Raw genomic sequence first — 27,942 nt, 5'->3', positions numbered from 1 at the left:
TTCCTTCTCGGGCTCCCTTCAGGGATTTCCTGATGTTACAGAAAATGGTATGTATGACGCTGCCCTCCTGGCCACCTGGACATAGCTCTGCTCCCAAGAGGGCTCTTCTGAGATAGCAGCCAGGCACTACCTGGGATCAAGACTGATGCTAAATGACTTCTGCCAAAATGAGGACAACTGAGGCCAGTCACTTCCAAGAGGTTCTGTCACCCTGAGTCAGAATAATGGCAGCTACCTCTCCTCCTCACCGCCCAGTCGTTTCTAAGCCTGGCTCGTCGCCGTTGCTGCTCCGCCAAGCCTTTCCTCGGTGCCCTCTCTCTTTTAGAACAAATTACTTCATCTCCAGGTCCTTCTCAGAGCAGCTTCTTTGCAGGGGCCATAGGGTGTCAGAAAGGTCTTTGGTCCAGGAAAGCCGCGAGCCACAGATCCAAGAGGAAAAAGCCGTTCCTGGCCCGGGCCTTGCCCAGGGCACGAGAGTAAATGGACCTTCCGCGTGCCTCGGCGCACCTGGGCTCACCTGTCCCCTCCCGCGGTGCCTGCAGACAGGGAGGGAGCGCGGCTGGGCGAGAAGGCTGATCACCGCCTGCCCCCTGCTGGCCAGTGGCAGTATTGAGCCCGCTACCGCTCGACCAGAATGTCCCAGGGATGGAATGAAGGAGCGGGCATTTATGGAGCGCCTGCTGTTTGTCAGGCGATGTACTGATAAGCGCTGGAGTGTAAGGATGTACATGACCGGCTCTCAGAGTTCAAATTTAAATGAAGAGATATACATTAATCAAGTAGTCATTCAAGCAAATATGAAATTACAACTGTGGGCTATGCGAACAGATGACGCGAGGGGCCTGTCCAGTCTGGGAGATACGGGTGGGTTCAGGAAAAGCTGCCCGCAGGAGGGGACGTTTGAGCGCCAGGAGCCGCGCAAAGTCATTTCATGTCATCTCTAAAATCCTGCAAGGCGGCTTTCCCCCCTTGGCAAAACAGGAAATGGGATCAAATTGAGGAAGGAATTCATCCAAGATCACACAGCAAGCTGGAAGCAAATCTGGGAGGAACTAGGTCCGCCTCGTTCCGAAATCCACACTTTTCTGGAGGTGGGACAGGCGGTGGCACAGGGACCTGGGGCGGGGTCTTGTGGGCGGGGCATGAAGTCTGGCCCCGCCCCCGCCTCAGAGGCCAAAGGGCGCCTTGGGCGTGGTTCTGAGCGGGGGCGGGGTCTTTTCAGGGAGTGGAGCCTGGGCAGATTGGGGCCTGTGGAGGCCGCACTAGGATCGTAGGAGTGGAGCCGTGATCTCACCCTGTCTTAGCGGACCCGGAAGCGCCAAGTGAGTGAGGGCCGAAGACACTCACCTGTGGAGCCTGTGCACGCAGGTAGAGGCAGCAGCTGAGTCCAGGAGCTCCAGTGGGCAGCTCCCCAGGTAGGGCCCAACTCGGGGGAGGGGGAAGAGATGACCCTCTCCCCTCCCGCCCTGCCCATCTTTCCTGCCATCCTACATTCCTTCCTTCCTGTCCGCGGGCCTGGGTCCACCTCTAGCTATAAGATGGGGATGCAGGGGTGGAGGGGCTGGCCTCATTTTGTCCCTCTCTCCCTGGCCCAGCGGCTGCAGGCCCACTGGACACCCAAAACGTAGAGTCTGGAGAGGAGACATCGAAACCTCCCAGGGGAGGCTGGCCCAGCTTTACCCCAGCCTGACTCTGTGACCTTGAGGAGGACAGCCACTTTCTCTGGTACCCAGTGTCCTCAGTTGCAAAACAGTGTCTGGCCCTTGCCCTGCTTGCCCTGAGACTGGGCAGGTCAGATGCTGTAGCTGCTGGGGGCTGGGGTGGTGCTTTCTCTCTACTGGGGCACTAGGAGTGCTTACTCTCCTGCTCCCTCTGGTCCTCAGTGGAGAGCCACACCCTTCATCCACCCAAGTCTGGGAGCCCCGAGGGCTGAGAGCCCAGTCCTAGGGCAGCTTGCTCTGGCTTCCCTGTGCTAGAGTTGTAGTCTAGCCTGGAAGGCCTGTGAACGTCCCCAAGGTGGGGTGTAAGGCCTACGTGGAGCACACATGCTCGTTTTGCAAATAGTGGCGCCACCATTGTGCACGGCCTTGAATGTCAAGTTAAGAAGTCCAAACTCCACTGGGCGCCGTGGCTCACGCCTGTAATCCCAGCACTTTGGAGGCTGAGGCGGGTGGATCATGAGGTCAGGAGATCGAGACCATCCTAACACAGTGAAACCCCATCTCCACTAAAAATAGAAAAAATTAGTCGGGCGTGGTGGCACACGCCTGTAGTCCCAGCTACTCGGGAGGCTGAAGCAGGAGAATTGCTTGAACCCGGGAGGTGGAGCTTGCAGTGAGCCAAAATCGCGCCACTGTACTCCAGCCTGGGCGACAGGGCGAGACTCCATCTCAAAAAAATAAATAAATAAAAGAAGTCCAAACTCTCAACTGCTGGCAGGGGCAGTTCATCAGAGTATGACCTGCAGTGCCCACAGGACCAGCCTGCATGAGTGGGGCTGTCATGATGCTGCTGCTGATAGGTATCACATACAGACTTTTTTTGCATTCCAGGGCTTTACGCAAAGTCATTAGTTACACGCGCCTGATGTTATTCCCATTTTGGAGGCTGAGACTGAGGGTCAGAGAGATGAAGTCACTTGCCCACGGTCACAGCTAGCAAATGGCAGAGTGGGGATCAGCACCCAGATAATCTGGTGCCTTTTCTCCTAATGTCCTGTGGCCACCCGTGATCTGGGCATCTGGTTATAAAGTCTTAACCTAGGACAGCTGGAGAAAGGAGGGGCTGGATGAGTAGGAAATTGGGGGAGAAGATTCAGAGGGCTCGAGAGGGAGGGAGGGGTAGTGACTAGTCCTAAGGGGTATTCGGCTTCCTGGGAAGGTGTGAGGAGTGAAGTGGCTGATTTTAGACATGTTAGTTTATGGGTGGAGGGTGATAGAGGCGAGCCAAGCAGAGCTCTCCTCTGTCTGGAAAAGAACAAGGAAGTAGAGCTGGGTCCTGGGAAAAGGGGGTGCCTAAGGGATAGGTGAAGACAGAGGCGGGCTCACAGGGGGCCCCTAAAATGCTGAGCAGGCAGATGTGGGGGACATCCATTGGTGAAGTGGGGGGAACAGAGAGAGGAGAGAATTCTGGACTCCCATGACATTAGAGCTGAAATGGGTCTAAAAAACTGAGGCATTGGTTCACAGAAGGGGAAACTGAGGCCGGCCAGTTACTTGCCTGAAAATACTCCAGGGCTGGATCCGAGTAGGACCCTGGGTGCCATCTCTGCTATTCAGCCCTTTCTACTAGATCAGTGGTTCTCAGCTGGGGACAATTTTGTCCCCCAGGAGACTTTTAAAAATGTCTGGAGACAATTTGGCTGTCACAACCTGGAGCTGCGGGGGATGAAGTGCTACTGGCATCTAATGGGCAGAGGCCAGGGATGCTGCTAAATATCCTACAGTGCACCCACCCACCCCCCAGCAAAGAATTATCTGGCCCCAAAGGGCAGTAATGCCGAAGCTGACAAACTGCACTTGGGCTTAATAGGGCAGAAAGCTCAGGCTTGGGCCTCCAGCTGGATGGACCTTTGCCCCAACCCTGGCTCTGCCCCTCCCCATGCTTGCTCCTTAATTCCTGGAAGCCTCTGGAGTCCTCTCTGCTTTTCCTGGGCACAGTGGTTTAGAGGTCTGCCCACCAAATGTCTGTCACCACTCTGTCTCCCCAGACCTATATTCAGAGTTTGGCATTAGGTAGGGAGAAACCAAAGGGGAAATGTCCCATTGAGCACATGGCAGGTGCCTTGCAGATAAACTTGATTTGAGTGACATGTTAGGGGTCCAAAGAGTTTCATTTTATCCCATTTTCACTTTGGCAATTCTAATTGTGTCTTATGTTTATGATGCTCTGACATAGACTGAAAGAACCCACTGCTTCATCCAATGTCCCAGGATGGGCAGGATGTGGCATTATCTGAGAAATGCTGTAGAGGTGGGGGTCTTGTCGTTTAGGCTCTTCCAAGAGTAGGCTGTGGACTGGGAACACAAAAGCAGTTCCTTTCAAACGCATGAAAGGCTGCAGGAATCACCTGGGGATCCTGTTAAAATGCAGATGCTAGGCCAGGTGCAATGGCTCACTCCTGTAGTCCCAGCACTTTGGTAGGCCAAGGTGGGAGGATCACTTGAGTCCAGGAGTTTGAGACCAACGTGGGCAACGTAGCGAGACCCTGTCCCTACAAAAGAAATTTAAAAATTAGCCAGGTATGGTGGTACATGCCTGTAGTCCTAGCTACTCAGGAGGCTGAGGCAGGAGGATCACTTGAGCCTGGGAGGTTGAGGCCGCAGTGAGTAATTTTGGTGCCACTGCACACCAGCCTGGGTGACAGAGTGAGACCCTGTCTCAAAAAAAAAAAAAAAAGAAAAAGAAAAATATGCAGATGCTGATTCAGTAGGGCTGAGTTGGGCCTAAGTTTCTGTTTCTAACAAGCATCAGGTGATGCTGATGCTGATGTTTGTTGCTGGTGCATACTACATTTTGAGTGCAGGGTATTGCAGGGCTGTGCAGAAGTGGCCATGGGCCATGCAGCCAACTCTTGGGTGGTTTGGAAGCATGGAGTGGAAGGAGACCATGCTCTAGAGTCAGGAGAGCTGGATATGAGTCTTTACTCCCTCTCTCCCCTCCCTATACCCATGGCCTGTCGGCTTAGAAGAGCTTGAATAGTTTCCACACCTATAAAGTCACTTAACCTTGGGTAAGTCACTTAGCTTCTTTGCTAAGTGGTCTTGCATGGCAGGCTGTCCTCCAGGGGTTCTGACCCAGGGTCTGAGAGAAGAAAGTGCCCTGTAGAGGTGGGACAGTCTGGATCTTGGCAGGCAGAGGGGCAGCAGGCCACTGGCCTGGCCAGGAGGGCAGAGGTGATCACCTGAAGCTGCTAGGGCAGGCACTGTGCCAGCTTGGAGGAGGCTCTCATCATAGCCCTGTTTTTTCTCTGAGGCCACCTCGGCCTCCTGCTTCGGGCTTACCCAGCCCTGTCTGGTGTGGGAAAGCTGGAGAGACCGGTCTGACTGGGGGAGGGAGCAGCTTCAGTGGGCTGAGGCCAGCCCAAGGCCTGACTGTGGGTCTGAGCGCCTAGCCAGCTGAGCCCTGGTCTGAGGAGCTGGGGTTAGGGTTGAAATTGGAGTCTGAGAACTATAGCCTGGACACCGCTGGGGTCATGCTGTGCATGGACAGGCTTCCCACCAGGGAAACTGGGAAGGAATTTGTAGTTTGGGGCCTTAAGCCCCCAGCTATAGGGGATGCTCTGCCTTGAGCATCTGACCCCAGGAATGGGGCTGAACAGAGCCTTGAGTACCTGGGGTGCTCCCACCCTTGGTCCCCCATAAGTCAGCTACAATCGCCCAGCAAGACACCTTCCAACTCACAGGACCAGGAGATAGCAAGACAGCTGAGCCCATTTCTCATATGGAAAAGTGGAGGCTCCTTCCTTCCCACTTCTTGGGAAAAGAAGAGCACTCATTAGCACAGTCACCCATTATCCAGCAGGGCCCTGGGCCTGCTATCTAACGATAATGAGGCTGCCCCCTCTTCCCACCCCCTCCTGTTTTCACAGTTGGACCATCCCAGTGGAACCACACAAACCTGGGTTCAGATCTCAGGTTCCCTCCTTCATAGTTATGAGGCTCTGGGCAGGTCACTCCACCTCTCTGAGCCTCTGCTGGCTCATCTGTAAACAGGAAATAATGACACCTGCTTAGCCAGCCCCACAGGGTTGTTGTGAAGATGAAATGAGCCGTACCCACGGAACACTGTGGTCATTATCATCAGTCATGGCATTTAGAGGCACGAGGCAACTGGATATTGTTTTACCTTGTGCCCTATTTTACAGTTGTGGAGATCGGCACTTGGAGAAGGAGGTGGCTGCCCAAGGGTCCCTTAGCAGGGCAGTGGGCAAGCTGGGGTTAGACCCACATCTACAGGTGTACCTCCCATCGCACGGCTGCTGCCATCTGTGCGAAGGCACTCCAAGGCGTGACACAAATGTAAACTTGGGGGTCTGGGTGGTCAGGCTGCAGGAGCTTCTTGAGGAACTGGAGCAGACCTCTGTGCAAGCCACTGCCTTTCTTTGCCAGCACCAGCCATGAACTACGTGGGGCAGCTGGCAGAGACGGTGTTTGGGACGGTGAAGGAGCTGTACCGGGGCCTGAACCCAGCCACGCTGAGCGGCGGCATTGATGTGCTGGTGGTGAAGCAGGTGGACGGCTCATTCCGGTGCTCACCCTTCCACGTGCGTTTTGGCAAGCTGGGCGTCCTGCGGTCACGGGAGAAGGTGGTGAGTGCTCAGGCTGGCTGAGGTGGCCACTGTAGAGTGGACTTTTTAAGGTGGGGCAGCCACTACAGTCCCAGGACAGGACCTGGGGCCTCCCTTAGGTGGGGATCTGTCCTCTGGACAGGCTTCCCTTCGTTTGTACTTTCTTTGAAGGTTTTTGGGTTGATTTGGGGGTTTTGGTCTGGGAGGATTCACAGTTAGTTTCTCATGGAAACAGACCAGTAGGGCTCATCCCAGTGCTGGGGCCATCAGACCTAGCTCAGCTTACTAAGACCTTACCTGTGTGTTCTTGGTAAGTCACTTCATGCCTCTGAGCCCAGTTACTTCACCTGCACAAATGGATATGATTTTATCTGCCTAATGATGCTGGTGGGACAAGTCAATAGCAACTGATAATACTGTCCCAGGGCCAGCTATGTGGGAAACACTCAAATGTTAGTTTCTCTCTCTTAATAAATCCACTTCAGGCTTGGCATGGTGGCTCACACCTGTAATCCCAGCACTTTGGGAGGCCGACACCGGTGGATCACCTGAGGTCAGGAGTTTGAGACCAGCCTGGCCCACATGGTGAAACCCAGTCTCTACTAAAAATACAAAAGTTAGCCGGGTGTGGTGGTGGGCATCTGTAATCCCAGCCACTCCAGAGGCTGAGGCAGGAGAATCGCTTGAATCCAGGAGGCAGAGATTGCAGTGAGCCAAGATTGTGCCATTGCACTCTAGCCTGGGCGACAAGAGCGAAATTCCGTCTCAAAAAATAAATAAATAAATAAATAAATCCATTCCACCTTCACTGGGCTCAGGCAAGCACAGCAGAGATTTTTGTTAGTAGCAAGGTCTAGGGTGTGAATCAAGATTCACACTGAGGCAACTGTGACGTTTCCAGGATCCTAATAGAAAAGTGTAGGCCGGGCGCGGTGGCTCACGCTTGTAATCCCAGCACTTTGGGAGGCCGAGGCGGGCGGATCATGAGGTCAGGAGATCGAGACCACGGTGAAACCCTGTCTCTACTAAAAATACAAAAAATTAGCCGGGCGTGGTGGCGGGCGCCTGTAGTCCCAGCTACTCGGAGAGGCTGAGGCAGGAGAATGGCGTGAACCCGGGAGGCGGAGCTTGCAGTGAGCTGAGATTGCGCCACTGCACTCCAGCCTGGGCGACAGAGCGAGACTCCGTCTCAAAAAAAAAAAAGAAAAGTGTAGCCGATGGGAAACAGTATATCTGAGAGGCTAGTAGCTTGGGTTTTAGACTCAGCCTTTTTGGCTTCTTAGGCTCACTTGCTGTGAAGCTGCCTCCGAACCAATTACTCAAACCCCCAAAGCCTCAGTTTCCTCATCTATAAAGTGGAGGTAATGACAGGAGCTACTGCAAGGGGTTGCAAAGATTAAATGAGATAATCTATAGAAAACACTCCACAAAGGGCCAGTACACCGAAATTCCCACCACTGTTCATGCAGTCAATAACCTGGGGGCTGGGGACACAGCGATCAGAAGAGAGATCATGTCCCTATTCTTGTGGATGTGAGAGAGGGAAGAGCTGGGAAACCAGGCAATACACAGGAAGACCAAGACGGTGACAAGTGCAATGAGGCTCAGACAGTGGGGCAGTGTGAGTGAGGGAGAGATGGGTAGGGAGCTCAGCGAAGACCTCTCTGAGGAAGGGGAGATGCAGCAGAGCCCCCCTTCGTGGGGAGCAGCCAGGCATTTGAGGTCTGGAGGGAGGGAACCCCAGCAAGTACGGTGTTTGGGGTGGCAAGGAGCCACTGGAGGACCAGCCAGGAGGCCTGTGGTTGGAAGCATGAGCGTGAGGGCCCATGTCCCTGCCACCGTTCTCCATTTGCAGGTAGACATTGAGATCAATGGGGAGCCTGTGGACTTGCACATGAAGCTTGGAGACAGCGGGGAGGCCTTCTTTGTTCAGGAGCTGGAGAGCGATGAGGTGAGTGCTGCCCTCCTAACAGCACCTGCCCCGCCCACCCCTTTCCTGTGCCTCCTCTGGGCAGAGCCTTGGGATTTGTCACCATCCTTGGCCTTCCCTGGGAGCATCCTACCAGCAGAGGTCTGAGGCAGGGGTATCAGTTGGGGCTGGCCTCTAGCATACATGGTATGCTGTGGGGGCCCAGAGGAAGGGGCCAGGGTACCAGCTGACTCTACTTACTGAGAAGTTGGGGAAGGTTTCTCAGAAGACTGGACCCCTGATCTGGGCCCCTGTGGGGTGAAAAGGAGGCCTTCCCCAGGCAGCTTGGAGAGGAGGCGGGAGCTGAAGAAGGGGGCTGGGAAGTATAACATCTGGCTTGTCCCGGGTCTGGTGCCAGCTCCGTGCGGCTGGAACCTAGAAGTGTGTAAGTGGTGGGTGTTCTCACAGGGGAGGCAGGGCCCGGCAGAAGCCAGCAGAGGAGTTGAAACAGAACTTGAAAAACTTTGAGTCCCTACTGTATGCCAGACACTGTGCAATAGACTCAGATGACAGGTGACCCCTGCCTTCAAAGAAAGTTCCAGACTGGTCTGGGAGCTAGACACGTAAACAATGGATGATGAACTGTTTGGTCATTGCAGCGAGGGATGTTGGAATTGGGAGAGGGATAGCCAAGGCTCCTTCCTGGAGGAGGAGACATCTGGCTGAATCTTAAAGCAGAAGTAGATGTCTACTGTCATAGACTTGGGTAGCAGAGGAGATCAGAGGCTGATGCCAAGATCTCTGCCTGGCCTGCCAGGGTAGCAGGTGCCTCTGTTGGGGAGCTCTGAGGCCAGCAGTGGCTACAGGGCCAGGCTGGTGCCTCCACACCTGTTTTCCTGACCCTAAATGAGCTCACTCCAGGGCTGGGACCCAGGCAAGGCCCAAGATGACTGTGTGGTGAGCACAGTCCCACTAGGGTCAGCCCCCCACCTCAGTTCTTGGTCTGTTTCACAGGAATATGTGCCTCCCGGCCTGTGCACCTCACCCATCCCTTGGGGGGGTCTGTCTGGCTTCCCCTCGGACTCCCAGCTGGGCACTGCCAGTGAGCCTGAGGGCCTCGTCATGGCAGGCACAGCCTCCACTGGGCGGAGGAAGAGGCGTCGCAGGAGGAAACCCAAGCAGAAGGAGGATGCAGTGGCAACTGATTCTAGTCCGGAGGAACCGGAGGCAGGCACTGAGAGTGAGCTGTCCCCGCCGGAAAAGCTGAGGCCAGAGCCCCCAGGGTGTGTAAGGACCAAGGGACTTGAACCCCAGTTTGGGGGTTCAAGTGCTGTTTCCTCTGCTCATGCTATGTGATTTTGGGCAAGGGCCTTGACCTCTCTGAGCAGTAGTTGGTTCACCTTACCAAGCCCCTGATGTCCAGGCTCTCATGCCTGCCTGGGGCATCCTGCCCGATCAGTGACCATTTCCTTGTGGCCCCTCAGCAGTGTCCAGTTGGAAGAGAAGTCTTCACCGCAGCCCAAAGACATCTACCCCTACTCGGATGGCGAGTGGCCCCCCCAGGCCAGGTGAGAGTCCAGGTGGGCTGCAGGGCCGGGACTCCAGATCAAGGTCTGAGGTTTCCATTTGCATTTTTCCTGATGACTAATGACACAGAACCCATTTAATGTGTTTACCAGCCATTCGTATTTTTCCTTTGTAAAGAGTTCAAGTCTTTTATTGATTTTTTAAATTGCGGTAGAATATACATAACATAAATTTACCGTTTTAACTATTTCAAAGTGTATACAATTCAGTGGCATTAAGTACATTCAGTGTTGAATGACCATCACCACTATCTAGTTCCAGAACTTTCCATCCCCCAAATGGAAACCCTATGCCCCATTAGGCAATCCAGCTACAACTTTGCCATCTTCTTTTTTTTTCCTTCCTTTCCCTCCCTCCCTCCCTCCCTCCCTTCCTTCCTCCCTCCCTCCCTCCCATCCTTCTACTTACTGGATTGTCTTCTTCTTGTTGATTAGTATAAGTTATTCATATTTTTATATACTCTTTAGATCTTTACATATTCCTTATATATTATGGATTCAACACAGGCATAAATATAGGTTGCACATATTTTTTTCCCTGGCTGGGGTAGGCAGCAGCGCGGATGGGTAGGCAGGCTCAAGGCCTCTGAATATGTCTCCTGCAGCCTCTCAGCAGGTGAGCTAACATCCCCTAAGAGCGACTCGGAGCTGGAGGTGCGGACCCCGGAGCCCAGTCCCCTGAGAGCTGAATCCCACATGCAGTGGGCCTGGGGGAGGCTGCCTAAGGTGAGTCCCTCTGTATCAACCCCAGGCCCTGCCTTTCAGGGGCTCTGTGGCCCCCATGGGTCAGGGTTGGAGGGACTAAAACTCGCCCTCAAAGCTTTGTGGGGCATGGGCGGCAGGCCTTGCGCTGGCCCACATCTTCCTCCATTTGTTCCACTGAAGGTGGCCAGAGCTGAGCGGCCTGAGTCCTCAGTGGTCCTTGAAGGCAGAGCTGGGGCAACCTCTCCTCCTCGGGGAGGACCCAGCACTCCCTCTACTTCTGTGGCTGGCGGCGTGGACCCTTTGGGACTCCCAATCCAGCAAACAGAGGCTGGTGCTGACCTTCAGCCTGACACAGAGGATCCCACTCTAGTGGGTCCCCCTCTCCACACCCCAGAGACAGAGGAAACCAAGACTCAGAGCTCTGGGGACATGGGCCTCCCTCCTGCCTCCAAGTCATGGAGCTGGGCCACTCTGGAGGGTCCAGTTCCCACCGGGCAGCCAGAGAGGGTCTCCAGGGGGAAAGGTGAGTGACGCTGGGTCTCTCCCACTGCCTCCCTGGCCTCTCTCTGTCCCCTGGGTGGGTGCTGGGACTTCAAGTACATTTTGAGCACCTGCTGTGTGCCAGGTGCTTTTCTTGGCACCAGCCTCATGAGGCTCACAGTGCAGTGTGGGAGACAGATGCTGCGTGTGTGGAAGGGCGTGCCACAGGCATAGCCATTGGTTGGAATGGGAGCTGTTTAAACCAGGTGGTTAGAGAAGGCCCCTCTGAGAAGGTGATGTTGGAGCTGAGACATGGATAGTGAAGATTCAGCCAAGTGAGGAGCAGGGGAAGGGAATTCTAGGCAGAGGAAACAGTATGTGCCAGGGATGTAAGGCTGGAGAGAAGTTTCATGTCCAGAAATTGAAAGCAGCTGGCATGCCTTGAGCAAGAAATGGAAGACGGCCGGAATAGGAAGTCGGGGAGATGAGCAGACTCAGATGGCTCCAGCTCACAAGCTCAGCTTTATCTAAAAGCACTAGGAAAGCACGAGACCTGTGCCGTCCAAATCGGTAGCCACTGGCTATATGTGGCTATTTAAAATCAAATTAGGGACAGCATGGTGGCTCATGCCTGTAATCCCAGCACTTTGGGAGGCTGAGGTGGGAAGATTGCTTGAGGAGTTCAAGATCAAGCCTGGGCAATGCAGTGAGAACTCATCTTTACAAAAAAAAATAAAATTTTTTTAACTAGCCAGGCACGGTGGCATGTGCCTATAGTCCCAACTACTGAGGAGGCTGAGGCAAGGGGGTCACTTAAGCCCAGAAGTTCAAGGCTGCAGTGAGCTCTGATCACACCACTGTACTCCAGCCTGGGTGACAGATAAATAAAAATTAAAAATTAAAATTAAATTAAATTAATTGCAATTAAAATATAAAATTCCATTTCTATTTTTTTTTTTTTTTTGAGACGGAGTCTCGCTCTGTTGCCCAGGCTGGAGTGCAGTGGTGTGACCTCGGCTCACTGTGACCTCCACCTCCTGGGTTCAAGCGATTCTCCTTCCTCAGCCTCCTGAGTAGCTGGGACTACAGGCATATGCCACCACGCCCAGCTAATTTTTGTATTTTTAGTAGAGATGGGGTTTCACCATGTTGGCCAGGATGGTCTCGATCCCCTGACTTTGTGATCCACCCACCTCAGCCTCCCAAAGTGCTGGGATTACAGGCGTGAGCCACCACGCCCGGCCTGGAATTCCATTTCTCTGTCACACTGTGATCACATTTTAAGTGTGCCCAATAGCCACATGAGGCTAGCAGCTAATATATCAGACAGTGCAGACATGGGACATTTGTATCACTGCAGAAGGTTCTGCTGGGTAGCACTGCCTTAGAGAATTCAGAGTCAGAGGGCACTTACTGTCTACACTGCTGAGCACATGTCAGCTCTACAGATATCCTCTCTTCAACCCTCAGGCTCCCCAAAGAGAAGCCAGCACCTGGGCCCCAGTGACATCTACCTGGACGACTTGCCCTCCCTGGACTCTGAGAATGCAGCGCTTTACTTCCCCCAAAGGTGCCTGGGTTCTGGATGCCAAGGTGTCTTGGGTCTGGGCTCCTGGGGCCAAGGGTCCACTATCAAGGGCCTGGGAGGAGGGAGGACCCATCTCCCACCCTCCTCGTATTCTTGTCATTGTTGGCCCCTTTGCCTGCAGTGACTCCGGGCTGGGGGCCAGAAGATGGAGTGAACCCAGCAGTCAGAAGTCCCTGAGGGACCCCAACCCTGAACATGAATCTGAACCCACTCTGGACACAGTGGATACAATAGCACTGTCCCTCTGTGGTGGCCTGGCTGACAGCCGGGACATCTCCCTAGGTATGTTTGACTATGGCCAAGCCCTTTCGAGGAGTAGTGCTGAACCTAGAGGATGGGGAGGGCAGGGAAGACCGTGAGGGTGGGGCAGTAGAGGCGGGAGGCTGGGCTTCCCTGCAGCTCTCTGCTTTGTGCAGCCCACACTCCGCCAGCAGGGGCTGGACCTCCCCAAGTCCCCGTGAAGCAAAATGCTTGACGCTAAGTTGTGAGTTATCCTGTGAATCCTGGGGTGGGAACAGGTGTAAAAACCACAGGTAGGGAGGAACACTGCCAGGTTACAGAGCCAACCGACAGGAGGTGAGCAGCAGAGTGGGGAGCACCAGGGGGCTGGGGCAGCGGGTCACATGGGATGTGCCAGCCTCACCCCTCACTCTCTGCCTCTGTGCCCAGAGAAATTCAACCAGCACAGCGTCTCTTACCAGGACCTCACCAAAAACCCCGGACTTTTGGATGACCCAAACCTAGTGGTGAAAATCAATGGAAAGTAAGTCCCAGAGCTGGGGCTGCTGGTGGCCAGAGAGTCATTTCCCTCTTCACAACCCTGCAGCTGCTGCAGCCTGATGCCCTGTTCTGTCTCTCTAGGCATTATAACTGGGCTGTGGCTGCCCCCATGATCCTCTCCCTGCAAGCCTTCCAGAAAAACTTGCCCAAGGTAATGGTTAGAGCACCATTGCCCCTGCTGGGGAAGGTAGCCATAGACTCAGGGCAGGGAGACCCTTGGCAAGGAAGTGAAGGGTGAGCAGAGATAGGCCTGGGGGCCGGGGGCTGGCTGGCTGCAAGACTCACTCTGGAAGAGGCGACACAGGTCCCTGAAGCCTTGCCCCACCCTTCCCTGGTTTCCTGGCCGTGGCCGAATCCTGTTGTATTTAAACTTGACTTTACAGGAGCTCAGGACAAACCAGAGGGGAAGAAAAATCCAACAGATGCTTAAACAAGGACAAGTCTTTAGCAGGAAGCCTTTGCATCTGAAATATGGGGAAGCCTTTGGATCTGAAATATGGGGTTTGGCAAATGGAAGTTGCACCCTTCACCTTGCCTGAAGACTATTCCTCCAGGCTGGGCTGAAGGATGCTTACTTTCTCTATCTGCACACATTTCTTGAGTACCTACTATGTCCCAGGCCTAGGCTGGGGACAGTCATGAATAAACGAAACAAAATTATCCCTGCTCTTGAAGGAAGACAAAGTTAACCAAAGACTCACTCAGATGAATATAATTCAGCCCTGAGTGCTGGGAAGGACAGGTGTGCAGTGCTTGCAGAGCCTATGGCAAGGGGGTTTGATAAGCAAGTGCCTGCTGCGCAGAGATTGAAGGATGGGTCGCCTTGAGCAGGCCCGGGGTGGGGAACAGCATGTATGATGCCCAGAGGGGGAAAGGAATGAGGGTATGCATAGCCTCTTTACTCTTCCCAGAACCTCTTCCCTGGTCTTCCCAGCCACCTTCCCCTACTCATGGAGGATGGTGCCCTCCTGGGCAGTGCCAGCCTGTGCCAACCTGCACCGGCCCCTCTGGGAGCAATCCAAGGCACCACACTGACCTGGTGTGGCCTGTTGTTCTTGGCTTGCCCAAAGGGCATCACTAACAGATGTTGACAGCTGTCACTGCCATTGGGTGACAGCTTCGTCGTCTGGCTGGTACAGGGTCTGAGCTAAGACCCAGAGTCTGTGGGAAGGAAGAGGGTCCCTTCCCTGCTTGGATCGCCTCACCTTACCCAGACAGACCCACCGCTTGAGGTCCCTGAGAGACCCCTGCCCAACCAGCCTGTTCCCAGCTCAAGGGGGCCCCCTGGCTGTTCCTAGCCTAAGCCCACATCCTCCTGACTTGGGTCTGTAGGATGCTGGTGTGTCCCCCCAGATGGGCCTTGGCCTGGGCTCTGCCTGGGGTTATCTATAATAGCATAGATCTAATCAGCATTTTTTCACAAGGTCAACTTGCCCCAACCAGACAGTTATGGTAACATACGGAAAAGGGGGCTGTTCGTGGAATAGGATCACCGACCTTAGGAGGTTGCCTGGGGCAGTCTTGGAGGTTGAGGGGAGTACCGGCTAAAGATTGTTCTCCCTGCTGCCACTTGGTCACAGCATAGGGAGTACCAGATCTTGAGAAACTCCCAAAGCATTGCTTTTAACTACTCTAGTAGAGGAATGGATCCACAAGATTTGGAGACCAGGCTGAGGCTGGGTTACAGCTAGGGATCGGGGCTGGGGGCAGGAATAGCCCTTGGTCTTTTGAGCATAGCTCACCCAAGTCATTGCTTGGAATCCCAGGATGGAGGTGAGCACACTTCCTTGGCTTCCAGATGTTGACAGCACCTTGCCCTAGGGTTGGCCCAGACTCTGGGCTCATGCGTGGAGGGTCCCAAGAACAACGTAAGGTGGGTTGTTTATGTGGTGCAGGAAACACTGCCATGGCTTTCATCTGCCCACAGAGCACCATGGACAAGCTGGAGAGGGAGAAGATGCCCCGGAAGGGTGGGCGATGGTGGTTTTCCTGGCGACGCAGGGACTTCCTGGCCGAGGAGGTGGGTGGTCACAGTCGAGGGGCAGGGCCAGGGCCAGCACAGGGCAGGAGGTGGGATTCACTAATGGATGTTCTTTCCACAGCACAGTGCCCAGAGGGAGAAGACTGCAGCCAAGGAGCAGCAGGGGTGAGTGAGACACCCTATACGGGGCTCTGCAGTGGGCGCCTGGGAAAGATGGCCCTGGGTGCAGGGGGGCAGCAGGGAGGAGCCAGCACCCTGTCTCCAGCTGTGGGTTTTTTTTTTTGTCATTCCCCAAGCACCAAGCACTTCTTTTTTTGTTTGTTTTTGTTTGTTTTTGAGACAGAGTCTGGCTCTGTCACCCAGGCTGGAGTGCAGTGGTACGATCTTGGCTCACTGCAACCTCCACCTCCCGGGTTCAAGAGATTTTCCTGCCTCAGCCTCCTGAGTAGCTGGGATTACAGGCATCTGCCACCGCACCTGTCTAATTTTGTATTTTTAGTGAGACGGGGTTTCGCCCTGTTGGTCAGGCTGGTCTTGAACTCCTGACCTCGGGTGATCCGCCCATCTTGGCATCCCAAAGTGTTGGGATTACAGGCGTGAGCCACCGCAAGCACTTCTATACCTTTTCTTTCTCCTGAGAAATGGCCCCATTTTACAGGTGGGAAAAATGAGGCCTAGAGACACATTTCCTGGCCCACAACGAGGAAATGGCAGAGCTGGCACAGGTCCTCAGGCTCCTGCTGCAGACAAGGGGATCCCTATTAAGGAGGGGCAGGGCCTCTCCTAGCCCAAATAAGCCAACTGACTTTGTTTCCTTTTTCCACATCTGAAGTGACCCAGCTGCCTAAGGCTGGGTGGAGAGTAGCTAAGGATGGCCTGACTGAAACCAAAGCAGGTGGGGTTGGGAGTAAGCCCAGAGATACACTTTAGGTATTTCAGGTAAATTATCTCCAAGGCAGGCACTGAGGGCTAGCAGCCCTGGGTCTCGACACCCTCTGCTGTCACTTGGCTGGGTGGAGACTGCCAGCCTGCACCCCTGTGTCTGCCACCACTCCAAATGGGTTGCACCTAGAGGGAGGGATCACCGATACCCTGGGTAGTCCCTGGCATGGCGGGGACAGGTCCAGCCTCTTCTTGGCATCTCCCGGGAGTGAAGGCCCTTTGGCTGGAGGAGATGGCCTGAGAGCCAGCGCAGTCCACAGGGAGAAGACAGAAGTCCTGAGCAGTGATGACGATGCCCCAGACAGCCCTGTGATCCTCGAGATCCCCTCCTTGCCACCCTCCACGCCACCCTCCACTCCACCCTCCACTCCTACCTATAAGAAGTCCCTCCGCCTCTCCTCTGATCAGATCGTAAGTGTGGGTTGTCTGTGTGGAGGTTGGGGAGGGGCTGAGCTAATTCTGTCTTAGAGTCCCTCAGGACCCGGCTGAGAATTGGCTCCAGGGAGCCACATGTTCACCAAAGGCCAGAATCTATCCCCTTGGGAGCCTCCCTGATGGCCTCCACTTGAATACCTCCAAGGGCAGGGTGCTCACTTCTTCTCATGCCAGCCCATTTGTCTGTCAGACACTGGGAAAGCTGTCTCTTAGGTCCTCCTAAGATATCAACCTGTAGTGAGCCAGCAGGCTCTAGGTCAGCCCTTGGAAGCAACACTAAAAAGAATCAAATGCTGATGACAGCCCCTCAGATTCTGGCAACACTTGGCCCCAAGTCATGTCTTCTCTAAGCTCAGTAACTGGTGGCTTCTGGAATAAGAACATATTTTCTTTTTTTTTTTTTTTTTTTTTTTTTTTTTGAGACGGAGTCTCGCTCTGTCACCCAGGCTGGAGTGCGGTGGTGCAATCTCGGCTCACTGCAAGCTCCGCCTCCCGGGTTCACGCCATTCTCCCGCCTCAGCCTCTCCGAGCAGCTGGGACTACAGACGCCCGCCACCACGCCCGGCTAATTTTTTTATATTTTTAGTAGAGACGGGGTTTCACCATGGTCTCGATCTCCTGACCTCGTGATCCGCCCGCCTCGGCCTCCCAAAGTGCTGGGATTACAAGCGTGAGCCACCGCGCCCGGCCAAGAACATATTTTCTTCATGGTTGTGGCTCCGTGGTCAGGGAGGTGTCCAGGAGGGGCTGACCAGCCAGTACAAAGCAGCTGCCATCTGTCTGGTACCCTGGAGCTCACACTCAACTCAGGGCTTTGGTGGGAAGTGGCCCTGATCCTTCCCTATGGACCAAGTACAGGGTCAGGTCTCTCCTTAGGACAGTGTTGACTCAGGTACCCTGGCCCCAAGGAGGGGCTTCCTATGGAGATCCCCACAGGACCCCCATCTATGGAGGGGGGTGTCTCCCAGCCAACAGCAGCCCCGGCCTTGGGGCTGGCCTGGGAATCCTGGGCAGGGAGTCATGGATGCGGCTTTGTCTGTGAGTTACATCTCAAAGGGGAGTGAAGGGAGGCTAGGGCTCCTGTGGCCTGCACTGGACAGGGCCCTGATCAGCATGGCCACCCTCTGCCCACATGGATGTGTCTGTGCGTGGCTATCTCTGATGAATCCAAGAAGGGTCTCTGAGCTAGGAGGAAGAGGGGAATGAGAGGCCCGAGGGGATCGGAGGCCACGGCATAAGGGGAGAGGTAGGCAGTGCCTGGCTGTCATCGATCACAACGCACCCCCCTTTGTCTGGCCTCAGCGGCGCCTGAACCTGCAAGAAGGTGCCAATGATGTGGTCTTCAGTGTGACCACTCAGTACCAGGGCACCTGCCGCTGCAAGGCCACCATCTACCTATGGAAATGGGACGACAAGGTGGTCATCTCTGACATCGACGGCACCATCACCAAGTGAGGCCCACCTTGCTGTGGGAAGGGGAGGGAGAGGGGTTGTGGACTCGCCTCCCTCTGTGCTGGGTGTGGTGGGGAGTGAGAGGAGCCCTCCCTTCCTGGTGGGCCATCTTGGGGCTGGAGCTGGGCCACATGGAGCTGCCTTGGAGTAACCCTTCTTCTCTCACTCTAGGTCGGATGCTCTGGGCCATATCCTGCCCCAGCTGGGGAAAGACTGGACACACCAGGGCATCACCAGTCTCTATCACAAAATCCACCTGTGAGTGCCTGGGCTGGTGCTGGGGCTGAGGCAAGGCCCCCAGCTCTAGAGAGGGAGTGACAGGACAGGACAGGACATCTTGGGGACCAGCAGGGCCCACAAGGGAGGCCGCCAGTGCAGGTGCCTGTAGTGCTGAGACCTCTCTGTTGGCCCGCAGTTCTGCGAAAGGCTCATTCCCTGGGGCTGTGTTCTAGGATCAGGGCCCATCTACTGGCCTGAGGCCGGAGGGGAGGCCCTCTCCATCCTGGTCCACCCAGGCCTCAGGACTCTGTGCACCGTTCAGCTGAGTCCACTGCCTGGCCATTCTCTTCAAGTCCCTTCCCTGCAAAGGTTGGAACATCAGAGTCCCACAGTTGGGCTGGGCAGGCTTAAGCAAGGGAAACAAATGGGGGCTGGCTGGTCTCTGATGGCTCTATGCCACCCTGCCCCCACTCTCAGAAATGGGTACAAGTTCCTGTACTGCTCGGCGCGGGCCATTGGCATGGCAGACCTCACCAAGGGGTACCTGCAGTGGGTGAGCGAAGGGGGCTGTAGCCTCCCCAAGGGCCCCATCCTTCTGTCTCCCAGCAGCCTCTTCTCTGCCCTCCACAGGTAACCACCCCTACACATACAAGCCCATGGCCCCCTGGTGGGGAGAGGCAGGCCCACTGCCAGGCCAGCCTTAGCAGGCTGGCATTAAGCTCTCAGGTGGCAGGGAGGGTGGGGTCAGATGCCCCGTCACCTGAGCCTGCCATCCCCTCTGGCTTCTTCCCTACTTTGGCCCCCTTCCCTGCTGTGGTTCTGGCCCCCCCAGAGAGGTGATTGAGAAGAAACCAGAGGTGTTCAAGGTCGCCTGCCTGAGTGACATCCAGCAGCTGTTTCTGCCCCACGCACAGCCCTTCTATGCTGCCTTTGGGAACAGGCCCAACGTGAGTGTGTCCCCTCCACTCTGCTGAGCCACCTCTCCCCAGCTGCCTGCAGGCCTCCGTTCCATGGGCCGCTCCTGTCTCCCACAGGACGTCTTTGCCTACCGGCAGGTGGGCCTGCCTGAGTCACGCATCTTCACGGTCAACCCCCGGGGAGAGCTCATCCAGGAGCTCATAAAGAACCACAAATCCACGTGAGGCTAAACCCTGCCACGTTCCCCATGCCCTGCCACGTCCCCCTGCCCCAGCTTCTCCCCGGGCCCCAATTTCACCTCTTACCGGGGAGTCTGTCCCTTCCTCTGTGTTCCCATGGCTGAGGCCGTGGTTTGGTGGCAGCTCAGGCTCAGTGCTGGCCCCCTCCTGCCTGTAGGTATGAGCGGCTTGGTGAGGTGGTCGAGCTCCTCTTCCCACCTGTGGCCCGTGGCCCCAGCACAGACCTGGCCAACCCTGAATACAGTAACTTCTGCTACTGGCGGGAGCCACTGCCTGCTGTGGACCTTGATACCCTGGACTGAACCTGCCCTGGCTGGCTTCTCCCTGGCCCGGCCCAGGACTGACTAGGTGTCCTGGGGTATAGGAGGGTGGGAATTGGAGTGTCATGGAGCAAACCCACTGAAGGGGAAGGAGGGGGCTGCAGGTTGGTTGGTTGCCAGCTAGAGAGACTCCCCCATCTTCCCCGTCCTATTTTTGCCAGGTAAGCTGCAGCTGCTCCAGGCGTCAGTGTGGCACTGGCCTGGGGCAATTAGTTTGTCATCTGCGCCCTTGCAGGTTTTTTTTTTTCCTGAGACAGGGTCTTGCTCTGTTGCCCAGGCTGGAGTGCAGTGGCATGATCTCGGCTCACTGCAACCTCTGCCTCCCGGGTTCAAGCGATTCACCTGCCTCAGGCTCCCCAGTAGCTGGTATTACAGGCGTGTACCACCACGCCTGGTTAATTTTCATGTTTTTAGTAGAGATGGGTTTTCACCACATTGGCCAGGCTGGTCTCGAACTCCTGACCTCAAGTGATTTGCCCACCTCGGCCTCCCAAAGTGCTGGGATTACAGGCATGAGCTGCCATGCCGGGCCTCCTTGCAGGGTTTTCTATGCCCTTGATACCTGTCTCCCTGTCAACCTGGGACCTTGCTGTAACTCTTGATAGGACAGGGAGAAGAGGGAGGCCCTACCGAGGATTGAGGCTTCAGTGAAGGCTTAGTGGCAGCAGTGGGAGTGTGGTACAGCCTCTGGAAGGACACAGTGTTCTCCCTGCCCCTTGTCTGGAAGCCAGGACTGTACCCTCTGAAGCCAGACATCACTGCCAACACATCTCCCTTGCTGGTGTCCTGGCGTTTCAGCACATGACACACACCCACACCTGCAGGCTGACAGTGTGGCTCCGGCTTGGCCTGCTCCCCGTCCGGCTGCTGCTGCTACCTCTCTCCAGACCTCCCTTAAGGACAGTCCCAAACTCAGGTGGGGCAGGTGTTGGCCTGACAGTCCTCCCTCAGCCTCTGCTGGCCAGCTTGGTGCTTACAGCTGCTGGGTAAGCTCTTGCCTAAGGAGCTATGGGAAGCAGGGCTGATGCCCCAGCAACCTCTCCTCCCACTGTCTTTGAAGAAAGTAGCTTTAGACTGGCTAAAAGCTTTAATCCAGAGCCTGCCCTACTCCGATAGTACCAGAGTGGAGGGCAGAATACCAAATGTCCAGGAACCAAAGGCAGGGCTGTGGGGACCTGAAGAGCAGCACAGTGGGGCCCGTGCTGCTGTGGGGGAAACTGAGGAGCCTCAGCAGAGACCGGTGTCAGAGACTCTGGGAACTACATAGGCCTGAGGAACATGCATTTTCAAGTTGTCCATTGATGGTTTCGTACCTGAATTTCTCACCTTTTGTGAACATCCTGGGAGGGTGGGGGTTTTGCAGGGGTGTTAAAAGCAAGGCTTGGAGCCCCTTTCCTCCAGCTGGGGGTTCCTTCTCCGGGCCTGGCCTCATTCAGGCCACTTTGTAGAGAAATGCCCTGACCTCGCAGGAAGGATTTCCCCACCCCCAAGTGGAAGGAAGAGGACAGTGTGGGCACCAGAGGTCCCTGGAAACATCTTAGGGGAAGGAAAGGAAAAGGATAAATTTGGAGTGGGGGGGTCTCTAATCAGATTGCCTGGATTCCGTTCTTTCCTGGGGTTCTACAGCTGCCTAAGCCCTCACCTTGGGGGAGGATCAAAGGGAATAAAGAGAACTCTTGGCTGAGTCTTTGTGCTTCTGTTCTGTCCTGAAGGACACGTGAAGAGCCAGAAACATCTGGCAGCCTCTGGTCCTTAGTTCAGATACAGCATCCGTGAAGCTGCCAGGTGTGAGGAGAGTTCCAGTGGGCATCACCTTCCTGCACAAACCTAGTCCTGATGGCTGCAAAGAGAAGCCGAGGGGACAAGGAACAGAAGCCACCAAGGGCTGTGGACTGTTGCTTGTGGGCACAGGGCAATGCAGACAGGCCACTGGCTGTGGGCCTGTAGGTCTCTGCACAGTTGCTGAGGCTGGTACTGACTGCCTGCAGGGTCCTCTGAAGGCCTTACATGTGGGCACTGATCAAGGCCAGTTGGCCACAGCAGCTGCCCCTGCCAGCCACGCTCAGGCCCTGCAGCTGGCTGCCCAGACACTGATTTGCAGACAGTGGAATGTGAAATCTCTCGAGTCCACCCTGGTCTTCAAACATGACATCCTTGCCTTGACCACTGTCCGGAACTGTCCAGTTTGTGCAGCACTGCGCATGGGTTTTGGTGGCTGGGATAGCCACATGGAGGATTCCCTCAGTGGCCTCCTTAGTGCCATTTGGGCTAGCCAGGGAAGGCTGGAAGGCGCTGCTGGATAAGACTGGGCTCTGGGGTGATGTTCCCCGAGTTGGTGGGATCTAGGGGTTGGGTCCTGGCCAGCCTGTCTAGTTGGCTTGCCCTGGCCGCGCCTGCTCAGCCAGCTGGGCCTGGCAGTCCAGTAGGTCATCCCGGAGGCGGGCAATGTCCTGCGTGTGCTGGGCCAGCGTACGATTCAGCTGGTCCACATGGCTCCACAGGCCCTCTGTGGGCCTCAGTGGCTCAGTGGGCAAGCTGTCCAGGCCCGCAGCCAGCAGGCCCAGCCTCCTGCACGCACCCTCCACTTGTGCCACCCGCTGGTCAAAGTGTCCCACTGTGTGCTGAAGTTTCTGGGCTGTGTCCTGGCAGCGGCTCAGCCCACTGGCCACCTTGGCCACACCAGCCTTGAGTTGCTCCAGCTCCCCACGCAGGTTCAGGACCTGCCTGTGGCCAGCCTGAAGCCTGGAGCCTTGGCTGCTGACCTGCTCCTGGATGGCCTGGACTTCGGCTTCCACCTTGCGTTCCCGCTCATCCAGGGACGTGTTGGCAGCCAAGAAGGCATCAGAGTACTGGCTGACAGAGTCACTGAGGCCTGTGAGCGACTTGCTCACTGAGTTCAGATTGACCTTGAGCAGAGTGATCTCGCCTTGGAGTGAGCTGCCTGTCCCTTCTGCCAGCTGACCCTGGACCTCGGCCACAGTGCCATTGAGCTGCTGGAGCAGTGCTGCGTGGCTGGCCACCTGGCGTAGGAGGGCCTCGCTCCGGCTCTGCCAGGCCTTCACCTCTGCCACCAGGTTGTCCAGGATGGCTGAGGTGGTGCTCGGGATGCACGAAGTCTCCAGTGAGACCAACCGTTGCTCTAGCACGGCCAGCTCTGTCTGCACGAGGGGCCGAGCTGGCCTGCCCGGAGAGGCGCTGTCATGGCTTAGCTCCCCAGCCAATGTTGCTAGGCGCTCCTCGAGGCTCTGCACGCGCTCTTCCAGCATGGTCCCAAAGCCGCCCACTCCCCACCCCCCCATCTCCAACCTCAGACAGCATCCCCTTGCTCCACCCTCTGTCCCATTGAGCGTCTCCAGACCCTCAAGCAGCCCGTCCACACCTCCCTCAAGCATGGCAGCAGAAAGCCTCGTAAGCTCATCCCTGGCCGGGGCACCGGAGCCCCTTTGGGTCTCGGTGACTGCCTGCAGGGCCCTCTCAAGACCATCCATACGGGCACTGATCAAGGCTAGTTGGCCACAGCAGCTGCCCCTGCCAGCCATGCTCAGGCCCTGCAGCTGGCTGCCCAGCTGTGACAGCTCCTGGCGCAGGGCCAGCTCCCGGCCATCAAGGCTCTGGTGCAGCCTCCGGCTGGCGGCCTGACCCTCCTCACATTGCCGCCGTACCTCCTGCACCCGCAGGTCACACTCACTCTGGACGCCTTGCAGCTTCTGCTCGAAGCCATCCAGCAGGCTCCCCCAGAGTCGGTGTAGCCGTCGGTCCACGTACTCCTCCAGCAGGGCCAGGGAGGTGAGCGGGGATGGTGGGGCTTCCCGCAGCCGCTGCAGGTGGGCCTCATGGCCGAGTGCCAGCCCATGCACCTTATCTAGAAGCTGCACCTTGGTCCGAAGAGTGTTGCTCACCTCTGTCACCTTGCTTAGGATCTCGTCCAAGGGAGGTGTTAGTGGCCCTCTGGCTCTGTCTCCTGGGCCCACAAGCCCTTCAGGGATGACCCCAAAGCCCACAGGGACAGCAGGAGCCCTGGGGCCACCAGTCATCCTGTTGGGATCCTCGTGGCTGGCCACCAGGCCACTGAGGGTACCATATGTTTGAGCTAGGCGCTGGACGTCACCCTCCAGGCGTTCCAGCCGCTCACCAAACAGCCCTGGGCCTTTCCTTCCTGGGAAAGAGAAGAGAGCCCCAGGGGCATCACTGGCCTCACCCTCTCAGCTTGTCACAATGCCAGGCCACCCAAGAGGCTTTCTGTTCTTCTTTTTTTTTTTGTTTGAGACAGAGTCTTGCTCAGTCGCCCAGGCTGGAGTGCAGTGGTGCGATCTTGGCTCACTGCAAGCTCCGCCTCCCGGGTTCATGCCATTCTCCTGCCTCAGCCTCCTGAGCAGCTGGGACTACAGGCGCCCGCCACCACGCCTGGCTAATTTTTTTGTATTTTTAGTAGAGATGGGGTTTCACCATGTTAGCCAGGATGGTCTCGATCTCCTGACCTCGTGATCCACTGGCCTCGGCCTCCCAAAGTGCTGGGATTACAGGCATGAGCCACCGCGCCCAGCCGAGACTTTCTGTTCTAAGCCTACCTTCTCACTGGGCATAACCCCCTCAGCTTTATGGTGGGGTGAAGGTGGGGCTTGAGGCTTGCCCCTCCCCATCCATGCCGGAGCTCAGCCAGCCTGGGATCAGTCCCCTCCCTGCCCCTGCCACTGAGCCCAAGAAACCCAATCACCTTGGAGGGTCTCCTTGGGCAGACTCACCGTGAGGGCTGGGGGCTGCTCTGCTGTAGGAAGGGGGCCTGGGGCCTGGGTCCAGCTGCCCCGAAGGAATCTGAGGCTCAGGCTCCAGCTGGGGTGGGGCAGCCCCATGGTCCGTGAGGTGCTCAGGGCAGCGTTCCCCAGTGAAGCCGGGACAGCAACGCCAGGCGAGGTCTGTCACTGTCTTGTAGCCAACCTTGTATTTGGGTCTGAGTACTGTGTGGTACCTGGGCCAGGGAGGGCAAGAGAGCGGGATCCTGCACCTGACGGCTGTGCTCCTCCCCCTAGCTGGCACTCAGGGCTGCCCTCAGACACTTGCATAAGGCTGGGTATCTCCCCACCTCCATACCACCCCCAGGGCTCTACTTTTTCTGTGTTTAAGGTGACAGGGGTGGGTCTTCCTGAAGCTCACAGTCATGTTAGGGAAGGATGCAGGTAGAAGTCCCACCCATCCTGGTAGCTTGGAGAGAAGCAGGAATTTTGCCCCATCACTTCCAAGACCAGTTGGACCCCCTCTAGCTCCTACTGCCATGAGAAATTCCACTCAGGCTGCAGTAGCACCTGGGAGAATTCAGACACAGCCCCAGCCCTCCCTGTGGGTAGGGAGGGGCACTGCCCTGGAGCTGGCGCTGGCAGCCCCCTCACTGCCCTGGGGGCCACTCTTGGCTCCCACCTGCTCCCCTTAGTTCTTTCCACTCCTCTCTAGCCTGCTCCGGGACCTCGGCTCTGGTCAGAGAGGCAGATGGATGGGTACTTCTGATTGTGAGCAGGGAAGGGAAGGTCCGGGGTACAGGCAGGCTCGCGAGGGTCCATGCCCTCACGTGTTCAGCCACGTACCTGTTCACCCACTGACACACCGGAGACAACAGGTTTGTTTCCACACACACACATGAACCTCTCCAGGTACAGAGCTGTGCATCCCGTGTGCATGCAGCCCTAGAGGCCCTCATGTGCAGCCCTGCTGCTCCGGCTTCCTCTCCCTGCCCCATGGCCTGCCTCCTTGTGGTCACCACAGTCCTCCCTGGGCCTGCCAGGCCCCCCTGTGGCATCACCCATTGCCTAAGGGGCCCTCTGCTCCCTCCTCTCCCCTCACCTTCTGCCTCTGTTACTTCCTCCTAGCCTTGTGCTGCCTCTGCCCACAGAACCCTCCCCTTGTCCCTCTGTGGTTCCTGGGCTTCAACCCAAGCTTGCCCGTCTGTGTGGGTGATGCTCTGCTGCAAGCCCAAATCCCTGGGGTCCTCCTTGGCACCCTCTTTTCTGGGGCCGCCTTCTACTCTGGCCTGTATGGGGGCTCAGGTGGGCTCTCTGGAGTCCAAGAAGCCCCTTGTGGAGTTGGAAGCTGCTCTCAGCTGAAGGCAGGACTGGCGCTTGTGCCAGGAGATTCCAAGTGTGTAGGTGAGGAGTGCACTTACGTGACTGTCCCGGGGCACTTGGGCCCCCATCCACACTGCCGGTATTCAGCCTTTACATAGCTCTCCGCTCCCTCCTGTAGGATGCAGGTCACATTCCTGTGCACCACATAGGCACAGAGGGCCCTACAGGAGAAAATAGCACCCCTGGAATATCTGGCTGAGTGAGGCCCACAGAGGCACCTACCCTCCCACCTCCATCTGTGGGCCTCGGCAGGGCTCCAAACCCCCATGTCTCTTCTGTCTGTTCTCCGTGTCCCTGGGAGCCAACGCCCTTGGTCTGGGGTCCAGCCCCCCTGCTGGTCTCTGATTCCAGCCTCCTTGATGGGTGGCCCTTGGGCTAAGCACTATTTGGAACCAGGAGCCTGATGTGGCTGCCCCTCGCTGTGTGGGGAAGAGGCCAGCCCGGATTCTCCCTCAAGTGCCCTGCCACACCCCCCATCCTTCGCTGATTCCAAACTCCTTATCTTGGCATTCAAGGCTTCTGAGTCCCCACTCAGTGACTCCTTTGAGAGCACCACGTCTTGTCCTTCCTCCCTGCCTGGCTCCCGGGGAAATCCACCTCTCCTCGTAGTTTTGCAGCCCCTGCCTTTGGTCCTGTTCCCTTACTCTCAGAGCAGTTCTTGTACCACCTCCTCCAGGAGGCTCGCTGTGATGTACCCAGGCCCACTGAGTGTCGGTACTCTCCCTCCTACAACAGCTCTCAAATTCAGCTAGAATTCAAGTTCAGCCAGCACCCCAGGCAGAGCCTCCAGCCCACTTAACTGAGGCCAGTTCGCAAGCCACTGCCCACGAAACACCAGAAGCTGAGGCGGGGGCAGCAGGCTCCTTGATGAGCTACAAGGGCTGAGGAGGTGGCTGCCTGGCATAAGCCGACCACTGTGGACGGCTGTGCCACAGCACAGGCCCGGAGCCAGGAGCCCGCACTGGCTCTGCAGCCCGGCCACGCTGGGGCTCCCATGGGTTGCTGGGGCCAGGCTGACTGCGAGAGGGGAGCGGCCGCCCCGATGCGCAGCTCCATCTCCTACCTGGCCGGGCCAGGGGAGAGAGGGGAGGCCCGGGGCGGGGGAGCCCCGCGTGCTCAGCGCGCGGACCGCCCTTCCTCCTCTCTCTCCACCTGGTCCGCTCGCCCGGAGTCTGCACACAGCGCAGCTGGAAAATGTTACTTCGCTGGAAAGGTTTCCGCGGGCACTGCCAGGATCCCAAGCCGCCGCGCCAGGCCCCCTCGGTTCCTTTTTCCTCGCCAGCCCCGCAACCTCCCGGAGCGTGGGGCGCCCGCCTGGGCAGGGGCTCGGCCCCGGGCGCCGCCTCCTCTGTGCAGCGGCCTCGGGGTGCCCGGGGCCTCAACGCCCCCCGCGGGTGCGGGCAGGTGGGAGCGGCGGCGCGCGCGGGCCCATCCCTCCCTCTTCCCGCCCGCCGCTTGCCCGCGCTTACTTGTGCGGCCCCGGGCGCAGCCGCGGGCGCCATCCCGTCGTGTAGAGACTGTAGCGGGAGGCACCGGGAGGCGCGGGCCGCGCCAGGAGCGGGGTGCCCCTGGCCTGCGCCCCCGAGAGCAGCGCCGCGACGGCGCACAGCCAGACGAGCAGGCGGTGGCGGCCCATCGCGGCCCCCGCGCCTCTGCCCGGCCCCGCGCGGTGCCCCCCGCCGGGTGTCCGCCTGCAGCGCCGCGCCGCCCCCGCCGCTGGTCGGCCCGGGTCCCGCCCCGAGGGTCCCGGGGTCCCCTTCGGTCCCCCGAGCTCGCTGGCCCGGCCGCCTGGCGCTTCGCGGCGGCTGCGTCCCCCGGAGTGGCCGGCGCTGCTCGCGGCTGGGGCCGCGGAGGGGAGGCGGGAGGCGGGCTCTTTGCGGATTAGCATAAACTTGGGGCCGTGCCGCTCACCGCCGCCAGCCCCCTCCGCCGCCGCCAGCCCCTCGCCCCAGCTCCGATCGGACGGCCGAGGGGCCGCCTGCGAAC

The 27,942-nt window shown here is 57.1% G+C and overlaps 2 protein-coding genes across 9 annotated transcripts; one reads left to right on the top strand and one right to left on the bottom strand.

The window, feature by feature from the left end:
* Window positions 1-1,197: 1,197 nt before the first annotated feature.
* On the top strand, window positions 1,198-21,527 carry LPIN3 (lipin 3). 8 transcript variants are annotated; one of them, XM_055266606.2, is made up of 20 exons: window positions 1,198-1,415; window positions 6,111-6,310; window positions 8,145-8,240; window positions 9,213-9,481; window positions 9,686-9,766; window positions 10,390-10,510; window positions 10,670-11,012; window positions 12,440-12,539; window positions 12,679-12,839; window positions 13,227-13,320; window positions 13,419-13,488; window positions 15,265-15,357; window positions 15,440-15,483; window positions 16,521-16,671; window positions 17,998-18,146; window positions 18,319-18,405; window positions 18,844-18,996; window positions 19,199-19,313; window positions 19,401-19,504; window positions 19,681-21,527. In XM_055266606.2, the coding sequence occupies exons 2-20, from the start codon at window positions 6,119-6,121 to the stop codon at window positions 19,823-19,825; spliced, it is 2,568 nt and encodes an 855-aa protein (XP_055122581.2). In that variant the 5' UTR covers window positions 1,198-1,415; window positions 6,111-6,118; the 3' UTR covers window positions 19,826-21,527. The 8 variants fall into 8 exon arrangements, with proteins under 8 accessions (XP_055122581.2, XP_055122580.2, XP_063489927.1 ...); XM_055266605.2 differs by having other exon boundaries at window positions 9,683-9,766; XM_063633857.1 differs by lacking the exon at window positions 18,844-18,996.
* Window positions 20,912-27,777, bottom strand: EMILIN3 (elastin microfibril interfacer 3). The gene is made up of 4 exons (XM_055266607.2): window positions 27,426-27,777; window positions 25,995-26,117; window positions 24,586-24,809; window positions 20,912-23,999 (listed from the first exon to the last, which is right to left on the bottom strand). The coding sequence occupies exons 1-4, from the start codon at window positions 27,590-27,592 to the stop codon at window positions 22,213-22,215; spliced, it is 2,301 nt and encodes a 766-aa protein (XP_055122582.1). The 5' UTR covers window positions 27,593-27,777; the 3' UTR covers window positions 20,912-22,212.
* Window positions 27,778-27,942: the final 165 nt, after the last annotated feature.

Source organism: Symphalangus syndactylus, chromosome 24, assembly GCF_028878055.3.
Source record: "Symphalangus syndactylus isolate Jambi chromosome 24, NHGRI_mSymSyn1-v2.1_pri, whole genome shotgun sequence".
Taxonomy (NCBI): domain Eukaryota; kingdom Metazoa; phylum Chordata; class Mammalia; order Primates; family Hylobatidae; genus Symphalangus; species Symphalangus syndactylus.
This window is presented reverse-complemented; position numbering and strand designations above follow the sequence as displayed.